This window comes from Strigops habroptila, chromosome 8 (assembly GCF_004027225.2).
Source record: "Strigops habroptila isolate Jane chromosome 8, bStrHab1.2.pri, whole genome shotgun sequence".
NCBI classification, from domain to species: Eukaryota; Metazoa; Chordata; class Aves; order Psittaciformes; family Psittacidae; genus Strigops; species Strigops habroptila.
The window spans coordinates 57476860-57489285 of NC_044284.2; the positions used below are offsets into that span (position 1 = coordinate 57476860).

Below are 12426 nucleotides of genomic sequence, written 5' to 3' on the forward strand. Positions count from 1 at the left end.
CGGTGCATGATGGGAGTTGTAGTCCTCTCAGCGGGGCAACCTCGGCTATCCCATAGGGCCTCACCGGCGGCGGGAACTACAAGGCGGAACGGGCGGAGCGGAGGCTTCCGGGAGGAGCATGGACCGGTTCGTGGTGCGCAAGGCCCGCTGCCCGGAGAGCCCCCGCCGCGCCGGGCCGGCCCCCCGCGCCTACCGGCAGGCCACCCTCGAGTCCCTCAAGGCAGGTCACCGGCGCTGGGAGGGGGGCAGCGGGGGGGGAAAGCACGGCTCGCCCCGGCCTCCAGGGCCCGAGCGGAGGTGTTCACCCCGGGGCCCGCTGCCTTGGAGGGCGTGAGGCCTTCCCCCGGCCTTGCGGTGTCCCCGCAAGGGTGGCGGGAGCACCCCCCGGGAGCCCTGAGGCACGTCGGGCAGGGGAAGGGTCTCTGCGTGGCGTGGCGGCGGGAGGAGCGTTGGGTGGACCGACATGGTTCCAGTTCTTCAGCGAAACCTCTGTGGTGTTGAGAGCAGCCTCACAGCGAGGCGGAGTTAGGAAAGGGCAGAGGGTTCTGCTGCATTGAAAGGGGCGTCCTGACCTGAGGTGGGTTCTGTGTTAGCTCTTTAGCCAAGGGTGCCGAGGCGCTGGCACAGGGTGCCCAGAGAAGCTGTGGCTGCCCCATCCCTGGCACTGTTCAAGGCCAGGTTGGACACAGGGGCTTGGAACAACCTGCTCTAGTGGAAGGTGTCCCTGCCCGTGGCAGGAGGTTGGAACTGGATGAGCTTTAAGGTCCCTTCCAACCCAAACCAGTCTGGGATTCTGTGATCCTTCCTGCCCGATTGATGTGCTGTGGGGTCAGGCTGGGCACACAGTTCGAGCGCAGCCAGGTGACACCACCAGCTTCAATACTGCTGGCTCACAGCTCTCCCCAGCAAGGAGAGCCCTTCAGTTGGTTCCATGGTGGAACTGCTCAAGACTTGCGTAAGAGCTGAGCCACCTCTTTGCAGAAACACAAGGAAAGCACTTGTTGCACCAAAGAGCTTATTAGTGTAAGGCAGAAAGCAAAAGAATGGGGCATAGAGCCCCATTCCACTGCTGAATCTTTATGAGATGACTCACATCTGAAATACAAGACTTTCACTGTGGCCACAGAATCACACAATGGTTTGCATTGGAAGGGACCTTAAAGATCTGTTCTGTCAAGGTCTGTGGCAAAAGCAGAGTGAAGAGCACTGCAAATGACCAGTGTACTTGAGTTTGTGTTCATGTTCCCTAATGCTTTGTTTCTCTCCCCACTGGCATTATTTTAAATTCAAAGCCAATATGAGCAGGATTCAGATCCTGCCAGGCTACTAAAGATAATTAGCTGCCTCCTTCTTAATCCTTTTTTCTATTAAGAGACATTTATACAACGGACTCCTTAAAATTCAAAACACTTCTAACAGGCGTTCTCTGTTATGTGTCCCAAATTTGGCAGACCAAGGTGAAGCATCTCACTTTGCTCCCTAGTTACTTCAGTCTTGATTTGCAGTAGGTTGCTAATCTCAAGCAAGTACCCATCATTCTAGGCCATCATGTGTTCTGTACTCTGGTTCATGCCATAATCAATAATTCATGTGTTGATAACAGCCTCATTAGCTGAGATGAAGCCAGTGCCCTTATTTGTAAGAAGAAGAAGATTCCACTTCCCTGATGGCTTTTCTCTTTTCCAGAGAGTTGTGGTCGTGGAAGACATAAAACGATGGAAATCTATGCTTGAGCTTCCTGGGCAACCAAAAGAGAATCTGATTGAAGCTTTGGAAGAGCTGAAGAAGAAAATACCTTCCAAGGAAGTGTTACTTTCAACAAAAATAGGTACATTTTGCCCGATATAGACTATGAATATTAGTCTGTCTTGTGTCTGCTTGGCTTGTCAGTGCAAAAGAGACTAGCTTGCAGGCTTCTTCAGAAATGAGTGTAGCTGCCAATAGAAAATTGTTGATATCCAGCCTGCAGTTCTCAGAGCTTGTACTGAAAAATGCAGCTATCCTCCAATTCCTGCCAGCTTGTCTGCTTATTACCAAATACTGCATCACCCCTCCTGTGCTCAGATGTTTGAAGAGCTCTTCTTGGGCATCTGCTTGTCTTATTGCTTTTCCTGCTACCCGAGTGCTCTCTGGCCATCCAGGATGTGGCTCATCTATTTGACCTGCCTGAATCTTGTGAACGTGGAAGAAATTCTCCTCAGGTTGGCCCAGAGCTGCTTACTGCATCCACCCTGAGAAACGCCCAGCAGATGGGCAGCTCCATGTAAATGACACAGCCCGATTCCTGGCTCTTTTTCATGGAGCTGGGGGAGGGATAATGTGAAACCACATGGTCCCTGCCTTTCCTGTCTCATGGAGAGCATCCTGGTGTGAGAGACAGTCGTGCTGGCCTTTGTTTGCCATTAGAGCAGCTGGGTCTGTATTCAGAGAGCTCACCTTGCCTTAGAAAAAGAGATGCGATCGGTCCCTTTCTCCATGCTTCTGAATTGTCATTTCGTTTGCTATATTCAGCTTATTCAGGCTTTTCCCGAGGTTTTTCCCGGTGCTTGCCTGCATGTGGCTGGGCTCCAGAGCCACCGAAGCCTAACAGTGACATCTCCTGGCCGACAGTGCTAGTGGTCAGAGAGAAATACCCCGCTGGAAGAAGGTCCCTTTTGTCTCCTCGAAGGAAAGCCTCTTTTGCACTGACAGGCGCTGTCGATTGGAAAGATTCTGCTTGGAGTCACCGTGGTGTTTGCGTGTTAAAATACTATAAGCCGTCAGCAGCAGCATCTGTTTCCTGTAAGGGTGTTTCAGTTTAAAAGCAGCATTCTTTGTAGGCCAGTCTTACCACCTTTCACCAGATAATAGCATCTGTGTAGAAAATTAACGTAGCCCTGTATTACATAAGTGTTGCTCCACAGCTTGGTGAGTTGGGAAGGTAATTTTCACAGGTATTCAATTCCTTGCTAATTGCTTAATCAAAAATCACTGCAGAAGCCAAGGAGCGAGAACTTAGGGTTTAATTCCTAATAATTCTATACTTATATTTGTGTCAGTGCTCTGGTGGTTTTGCTGACACTGCTTGAATTCAAAACGTGTGTGGCTGCTTTAGCACTGATACGATTTGGCTGGTGTCCTTTCTGCTTTGCCCACCTCTCAGACCTGAAGGAGCTGTTCCTGTTTTCCAGGTCACACAGTGAATAAGATGCGCAGGCATTCAGATCACGAGGTAGCCAGCCTTGCCAAAGAGATTTACACAGAGTGGAGGACTTTCATCAAAGACCATTCAAACAAGCCCTCAATAGAGGTCAGGAGCGATCCCAAGACTGAGGCTTTCAGAAAGAACGCACGGAAGCTGCTTTGTGAAGCCCTGGATCTAGAGGTAATGTTCAGAGTTGTTTGTCTTTGGCTCAGAGAGTTACTTCTTGTAGGAACAAGTTAAACAAACCTTTTTCAGCCATAGTTGCTGTAAAGCTGGTCCTGCCTGCAGAGTAAGGGCAAGATCAGATGATCTCTTCCTATTTTCAGTGATTTGCTGCACATCCCTATTTATAAGTAGCTTTGTGTTCAAGTTAGATGATTTTTTTGGGGGGGTTTGCTAACCAAGTAAGCATGCTGATTGTAAGTAAGTGAGGTGTATTTGCTCTCATTTACACAACCAGTCAACAGAATAGTTGTGTATCTACTGCAGTTGGGCCATACAAGAGAAGGAGGATTAATAAACCACAAAGTTTTTCCTGCTACTTAACAGCTGTGAAACCAACACTGGGACCTTTTGAATGTTTCATATTTAAGTAATTAAACATTTGTAAATTTAAATCTATTGCAAAAACAGAGGGGCAAGGTTGATAGTATATAAAGTGGTGATAAATACCAGATCCCTCAGGTATCTTTAAGTAAATGAGCAGGGCTTTGCTGTAAGGCTTAATGACTAGTTTGCTTGGTCTATGAAATGCCATAATAATTATGCTTTTTAATTTATTCATTAATTATATTTTAAATGGCAAGTCAAGTGATAAGCACTCAAGAGTTTCAAAGCTGTGTGTTTGCTAGCTGTGAGAACAATCTCTCCAACTTCCAGTCCATCAGGACTGAGGCAGCATGAAAGGATGGTTGGCTGTAGGAATGCCTCAGAAAAGTGGGAGCTTACCTTTGCCAGGCCACTGCAAGCTTAATTCTTGGAAAGCACACCTGTGCATTGTGATAAGACTGGTAGTAAAGTCTTGAACTAATGGGACATAAAGGCTGTGGTGCAACCCTAAAATGAGTAGTATTGGATAACGCAGAATTGCCTCTGAACAGGACTTACCTTGAAAGCATGGCAAGGAAAAATACCCCTCTAGCTTGCAGCTCCCACCAGGGGTGGAAGGGGAACTTACAGCAGCAGGTAGATAGTATATATAGGAAGGAGAGCCACAGAGGTCCAGCAAATGGGGAGCAGGAACACCTGAGATGGTGACAAAAAAGGAGAAGGGAAGGTGGGGCTGAGTGTATCCATGGGGCTTCTTGTGCTGCCCAGCAGAGGGGCAGTTTAGTCATGGGTAGCAAAACCAGAATAAGACTTGGAGGAATGCTACTTGGCACACTGGAATCTCCTGCATGCAAAGCATGGGAGATTCCCCATTACAAAAAGCTGAAGTGAAATTAAAACTACTTCTTGATGGGTGGGGGATTTTTTTTCTGAGCTGTGCTAAATTACAGGTTTTGGCACATGTTGAAGCAATAACTGCATAATTAACATTTAGCAAATCCCTTTCTGCATTGTTAATTACACCTCCTTCTACACACGGAGAGCCCACATTTCCCTTTATAGCACCAGGCAGAGTTGCCAAGTGTTTGGCATGTCTTAGAGTTGCTGTTGGAATCAAGTTTAAAATAGTATCCAAGGTACCTTATATCAGCAAGATCAAAAGTGAGCTTTATGGAGACAGCAGAACCTAGCTTGTAATTGCAGTTGAGCTTGATACCCAAAGCTAGTTGCAGATTAGCTTCCTGTTGTGATGGCAAAGTACTGCCACCCAGCTGGAGACGTGGATATGTTCCCTGCTACTGACCATGTTGCCTTGTTCCTTAATTGCTAGGGTGGAATTAAATTGCTCTTCCTGTTACACTTGTGATGAGAAGTAGATTTCCTTGAATCTAAGCTGATTAATGAAGAAACACTGGAAAGCACCAAACTGCCCATTTCAATCAGTTGGTCTCCTTGTTAAATGCAAAGATCTAATTTTATACTTTGCTGTTTTCAGATTGATCACCCACTGGCTGAAAATATTGAGCGAGAAGCTTTTCACCTCTCTTCCCGTCTCATTAGCGCACCGTATCGCAGGATGGTGCGAGCTCTTGTCTTCTCATTAAAGCACAAACCTGAAATCCAAGCAGAAGTCAAGGCTGGCACACTCACTGTCCCTGCCTTCGTAAAGAGCCATAAAAAGTGAGGTGTTGTGCTTGATCCTGAGTGAGAACTTCATGTGCCTACATCTCTGTGGAAGTGGGAGCCCTTTCTGTCGTGAGGGGAGTGCAGACAGTGCTGACAGCGTGATTCACAACCTGTTCGTGTTCACATGAGCAGGGCTGCTGAAGATAAGAACTACTAATGATGAAAGTGCTGCTGTAAGTCTGACTTGGGCTTGTTGCAAGGAAAGTTTGTTCTATTCTTCTGTGTATTTCCCTGCTACAAAACCATTCTTGCTGACTCAACTGTTTCTCACTTCCACCCATTTGTCATACCTCAGTTTAGCTCCATCCCTGATGTGGATCTGCAGGTGTAATCAGCTGAATATAACATAAAGGAGCAGCTCTGTGCTGTGTTGGTAGAAAATACTGGGAATTCAGAGTAATTGGTCCATGAGAGGATATTCCTAGTGGGTAACTGCAAACTCCAGTTAACCCTAAATCAGCCACATCTGCTGCAGCTGGGCCCAGCCAGCAGCCAGAGCTAACTGTTTTGTCAAGCCAGGTGATTTCCCTTTGCTACATTCCAGAGTTGGATGCAAAATGGGTTTTGGTAACTTGCTATCCATTATTCCATAAGTTCAGTCATCCTGTGATTGTGGGCATTTTTAAATCCCTAGAATGAAAAATCAACGTGCCCTGGAGTATAGGTGCTATCTAACGTGTCTGCTGTTTAACAAGCAGCTCACTCAGACTTCCATACCTCACTAATGATTTAAATGTGGTGCTTGTTCTTACTGTAATGTGAGAAAAGAAACTTGAAATGAATTTTCTAAATAAAATTAGATTACAAGAAAAACAGTCCTTTTAAAGGCTTTAAAGGAGCATGGTTCAGAATGATTGTGTGAACAAATGTAAGCAACAAATACTGTTTAAATTCCTTCTAGTTATTAAAAACTGGAAATACTGCCTCTTATACTTGCTCTGATTTCTTTAGTGCCACAAGTGATCTTGTTCTCCATAAGCTATTATTAAGGCTGTGACAGGCATGGTGTTTCTCTACTGTTAGGTAATAAAGTGCTCTCGGTTATCTGTGTGTGTAGGTACACAAGGGACTGGTCACAAACCTTTATCTGAGTTATCAGGGTAGACAGAACCCTGAAGTATGGGGATGAGTGAAACCTGCCTATTTGCCCTCATAGGAGTTGAAGTCTTAATATACTATAAGGAGGCATCTTTTGATGGTTGTGGTTGGCACTCTTACGTCAGAAGAGTCACTTAAGGATGAATAACATAGTGGGAAAACAATGAATTAGTGTTTATTCAGATCTTCACCCTAAACCATGACTGACTCTCATGTGGACCTGCTGAATACTTTTTGTTCTGTGGCCAGTAGGAGCTAAAGAAACACCCAAAACTTACCTGAGGTGTTAAACTTCATAAGTTTAATTAGATAATTGCAGGTTCTCTTAAAAAGACCTAAACCCTGTTGTGTTTGCTTGGGCCAGTACCAAAAAGACCATTTTTTTCTGTATATACTGTGATGGTGTGTTCAAAGAGCTGGCTTTTCTGAGCGCAGCAATGCTCTGGTGTACAGACGTTTCATCTGAGGGAAGTTAAGGTTAAGTGTGTTGGAGACAGTACAAGAGAGAAACTGGCAGATACATGGGAGGTGACTACATGGCTAATATGTCAATAAAGACTTAACAGTTGTTGACCAGGCTGCAGCAAGAGATGTGAAACCCTCAATTTACTTCTTACAAGTAATCAGCTCCATTTCCTACTTAAATAACTTCAAACTGCATAGCTGTAATTGAGTTCATGTATCCCAGACTGTCATGGAAGGGGTTCAGGATCAATGAAAAACCTGGCTTTTGCTTCCAGAGCTGCAGCACACAGACCTGCAGCATTTGTTTTCAGCCTTCTGCTCCTGGTGCTGGGCTGTGTTTTCTCTGTTTAGGTAAAGTCTGAGAAGCAAAAACCCTGAAAATGAGGAACTTTGGTTCCAACAAAAGCCAGGATAGAGAAGTTTCCCCACACAGGTCAGATAGAGTCAGAGGACTTTGGCTTATCTGAGCACAGAGCTAGTTCACACTGTGCTGTACATTGGTTTGCAGGACAGGTCTAGGGATCACCCAGATTGTGCACAGAGCAGGTAACAACTGAGGACAATTGCTGCCTGAAAGGGAACTGCTCTATAGCAATGACAGTTCTACTCTGAAAACAGCAACGCAGCAAGATCCAGTTTTGTTTTATACTTCACCCCTGGGAACCAACTGAGGGGGGAAAAGGGATGTGGATGATTCTTTCCCCTCATTAGTAAGCAGTCTGCAGAGGGGATGCCATTCACGACACAACACCGTGAAATCTAAAAGCAAGAGCAACATCAACAAGGTCCTGCCATGGTCCAGAGCACCCCTGTGTTGTTTGTGGTGGGTGGAGGAGTGAGGAGCTGGTGTGAACACAAGCCTTGTCCTCAAAGTGTGTTTAGAAAGAAAGCAAAACTACAACCTGACCTCATCTCCTCCTTTGTGCCTCCCTTTGGACGTGCTGCAAGCCCAAGGAGATACCAGCCACTCTCAGCAGGCCTAGCTGAGATCCATCCATCCATCCTGAGGTAGGCATGGGACAGCCAGTGCCTCCCCAAGGCCACAGACACTGTGGAACCACTTGGAGCTGCATGTGAGCTCTCCTGCTCCACACAAGCCACAGGCTCACTCTGTCCTACGCCATCAGACTCCGCTTGGGGATACAAGCAAAGCTCTGCCAGGCCCATCTCTTCCAGATGGCTTTTCCATGCCCTCTCCTGGTCCCTCACACCTTCCTTTTCTGAGCTGCCTTCAGGGAAGAGAGATTTATTTATTATTTTACTCTATTTTGGATATGTTCAGCTCTTCCGGGCATGCCGTGGAGAGTTTTACTTCATTCTCAACACATGCCAAATATTTTTTGTTTGGGAAATAACTTCAGGGATGCAGACACACTGCAACAAGGAGAAAAATCTCCTATAAATTCCCTCTATTTCATGGCTAACATTTTTGCCCAACTTGTTTTCAAAAGGAGCTAATATAGCTCTGGGTCCAGCCCTTCTATCAGTCTGAATCTGAGTCTGAAGATTCAGACTCAGCTTTGCATAAAACTGACTGACTGGAGGAACTGGAAAAGGTGCCTGAGGGTTGGACTCACAGGAGAGGAGGAATGCAGAGGACAAGGGAATGCTTTAAGGACAAAACCAGGAAGGAAGGTTGGGAAGGAAGACAGGAACAGAGATGAAAAAGCAATAGGCCAAAAAGCGCTTCATTTCCCCAAAGCGTGATGCTGGATAAGAAACAAGATACTCGATACCTGGCAGTAATCAAGTTTTTAATTACTCTATAAAGACCAGATACTCCCCTTGGAGCAATCTCACCTGCACAACTGTGTTTATTTATGCCTTAGGGTACCTACTGAATCAGTTTGCTACTCATCAGTTCTTCCCTCCTGGGCGATGCAGCCAGTGGGGAGACTGGAGCCGTGTGACTCATGGATACAGCAGGAGGCCAGGGATGGCCGATTCCCAGCGCTGTGATCCATTCACTAGCTGTAGACCTCTGGAAATCCCTCAGAGTGTCGGGAAGGGCACAGGGACCTGAACCCTATGAAGTACATCACTCCCAAGGCTGTCCTGGCTCTAAAACATCTGCTACAATTTGCGTGTGGCAAACCCACTCACAGGGGTCCTGCTCTTTCCCCTCTGGTTTCCCTTGGTTGCTGCTGTGCTGTGCAGACCAGCCACAGGATGCTGGTAAGACACATTACAAAGCCAGGGACTCTCCACAAGCTCCTGTCTTCATGCTGGGGAAACCCTTTCAGATTAAAAAGGAAGATGAAAGGGCTGAGCGGTGGCTCCCTTGTGCTGGGTTTCTCTGGCACGGTGCCTTTGAAATAGCTGGTTCCCTTACTACAGGGGAAACATTAAATGAAGGAGGCACCCAATCTGGAGAAAGGTTCTTTTTTTGTTCCTTTTTCTACCACGTTAAGCCCACAGAGTTCTTTCAGTGACAGAGTACACAAAGCTGACAGACCTATGGAGACCTGCTGCACGCAGCAAGGAGATGGAGGTACCACCACCTCCTCCCTCTGCCCATGCTTAGGGAACACAGGGTGGGCTCAGGGCAGCACGAGGAGGGATGGAGCAAGAATTCACCCCTGCCAGAGCTGACTTCTGACCCTGGCTTCTGAAAGGCAAGTTTAAGGCAGCACCAGGCACCGGCTTGCTCCATTCCCCATCAGCAGGCACGGCTCAGGAGAGCTTTGTCCTGCTGCAAATTACTTGTGCGAAAGAAGACGGGAGCAGGCAAGACCCTCCCTGTCCTTTGGAAAAGGGAGCGCGCAGCAGCTCACCGGTTTTCATCTTTTAAGAGGCTCTTCAAAGGTTTCTGCACAAAGAACCCAAACTTTTAGATCTCATTTGCTTCCCTGGCAGCCCTGTAATAGGAAGGGTTTGCTGGGCTGGCCTCGGATTAAGAGATGTTAAGGCAAGGACCAGCCACAGATGTCTTTTGGAGCACTGATCATCTGAAGGAGGCTCCAGGAACTTCCCTCCCAGGGTACGTTAACACACCACAGGGGCAGGAGCATAGAATGGAGCAGCAATTGGGGGCTGGAGCAGAGGAGGGACAGAGGGAAGCAGAGAAGAAGAGGTAAAGGGAAGGAAACAGCCACAGCCAGCAAACCCTTGCTCCCGGGCACAGCACCAGAAACACCGAGTCTCCCTTGCTCCTCTAAATGGCTGCAGCATTTTAAAGCATTTTAAGGAGGTGGATGAACTGGCATCCCACAGGAGGGGAAAGTGAGGCACAGAGGGACCCTGACATGCCAAAGGATGCAAAAAAGGGAAGCCCGTGCCAGGGTTACACTGCAGTTAACAATCCTCTAATTCTTCTGCTGGCAGTCTACTAAACAACATCCATGGTCTCTGTCAATTAGACTAGATTATGGGATGATCCTTGCTAATTATATATTATTACCTAGCAAGCAGTTATCCCCCTATAAAGGGTGCTCCTAGAATGGACAAACGCTGTTCCTCTAGCACAGCCAGCCCCAGTGGCAAAGGAAGAAAAGCCAAAACCATTTCTGCTGTGGCCAATATTTTGCCTAAGCTGAAATTTTCACATTGCAAACACTGTATTTCTGTCCCAGACACAGAGAAGGAGCAAGAAGAGGGCTGTGATTTGCAGAGCCAGCCAGAGAAGGGTGGCAGGGTCAAATCCACAACCCCCAAAACCTGCCGCAGAGGCATGACCATAAGCTCAAAATCCAGCTGTAAATTCCCATCCATCATCAGGGAGCAAATGCCCCGTTCAGTCTGCATATGCCAAAACCCCCATGAGCAGGGGAGGACCTCACTGTCCCCAGGGCTGTGACAACCAGGAAGCAGGGATTAAAATAAGCTGGGAAAACAACTCCTGGTAAACACCACCATTGTGTTTTTAATTGTCCATATGCTTTATCCATTATGTTTCCTCAGATGGCAGGGCTGCTTGACTTCTGCCTCCTTGTCTGTGCCACCACAGCCTGGGTCTCCATCAGGTACCTGGAGCCCCAAGGCAGGGATGCCCCTGTGTCAGGCTGGCATTGCCACCTGAGCAGGGAGAGTTAGCCACTCTCTTGTGGAGAAAGGCTTTGGGTTGCCTGTGGCTGAGGCTAAAGGGGTTGGAGGGTTGTTTCCCTTATCACTGGTTTGCGTTATGGGACTTCAGTCCCATGGTGGTGAACACAGGGGACATCGGTGAGTCCATCACTGTGCTGGGAGGGAAGAGGGGGAGAAGGCATCTGAAGCCAGTGGTGCCCAACAGTGTGGGCTGGATGGGGGACCTCCCCCCAACACAAACCCCTCTCCTTCATCCATCACCAGGAGAAGCTGCTGAGCAGCCCCTTGCTGCCCACAGCTGATGCTGACCCTGCAGTTTTGTTTCATAGAATCACAGAATGGTTTGGGTTGGAAGTGACCTTAAAGCTCACCCAGTTCCAACCCCTACCACGGGCAGGGACACCTTCCACTAGACCATGTAACCCAAGGCTCTGTTCAACGCAAACAGAGCAGCCAAGGTGCCTGGATGGGGCACCTACTTGGGACTGGCAGTACTCACTGGGCATCACCCCCTCCTACTTCCAGCTGCTGTTCCAGCTGTGGTACCAGTGGTGCACGGGCAGCAAGTCCTCCGTCCTTCCTGGTGCACCTCTTGATGCAATACTGGCCAACCTGTCCATGCCGAGGTCCTGCAGAGCCATGACCTGCTCGGTGGCAAAAGTACTGGGAGACTTCTGGCTTTAAACACCAACCCCCTGAGAAAACCACCCCAATGAGCAGCAAACCTGCTGCAAGCCCACAAACCACCCTCGCCTTCGCCCCAGGTCCAGTCGCTATTAAATTAACTGTAAAGGCCTATTTGAGGAGAGGATGCAGGTCTGAACTGGAAGAATGGATTAGGGGAGCCCAGCCAGCCTCAGACCTCATTCCTGGCATTCCTGGGGCAAGCAGAAGAATAAGGTAAAAAGCTAACACAGGATTGGAGTGGGTCTTCCCAGCTAGGTCATCCCCAACATGGGAATTGGGCTGGCTGGGCAGTGCTGCCAAGGGGAACACTCAATCCAGGGCTGCTGATGGTACCAACTTGGTGTCCAGAGCACGTACCCCACATGGGGAATAAGGAGCTTGCAAGCTGCTCACGATCAGCTGCTCTCCAGCTCTTCACACCACTGCTTTTGGAGCTGGGGGATTTCAGGGAGGATGAGGACCCCAGGGCATGCTCCCAGCCATGGGATATGCTTGGGAAGAAGGATAAAACCCCAAACTGTTCACCCAAGCAGCAGGATTCATGCTCACAGAGGGTATGCAATACTGTATGCCACCAGCACTGCTCGGGGACACGAGGTTGAGCTACCTGGGTGTCACAAGCTGCCAGTTCTCTGCATCCCAGTCCCAGACTATGGGACCCAATTATAAAAACTGAAAATACATAAATAACCCTCAGAGCAGAGGAATATGGGGGGAGAGGGGAGAAATCACTG

The 12426-nt window shown here is 48.1% G+C and overlaps 1 protein-coding gene across 1 annotated transcript; it reads left to right on the forward strand.

The window, feature by feature from the left end:
- Positions 1 to 93: 93 nt before the first annotated feature.
- TCEANC2 (transcription elongation factor A N-terminal and central domain containing 2) lies at positions 94 to 6349 on the forward strand. The gene is made up of 4 exons (XM_030494017.1): positions 94 to 220; positions 1687 to 1828; positions 3171 to 3364; positions 5229 to 6349. Exons 1-4 carry the CDS (start codon positions 119 to 121, stop codon positions 5415 to 5417), a joined length of 627 nt encoding a protein of 208 aa, XP_030349877.1. The 5' UTR covers positions 94 to 118; the 3' UTR covers positions 5418 to 6349.
- The last annotated feature ends 6077 nt before the right edge of the window (positions 6350 to 12426 follow it).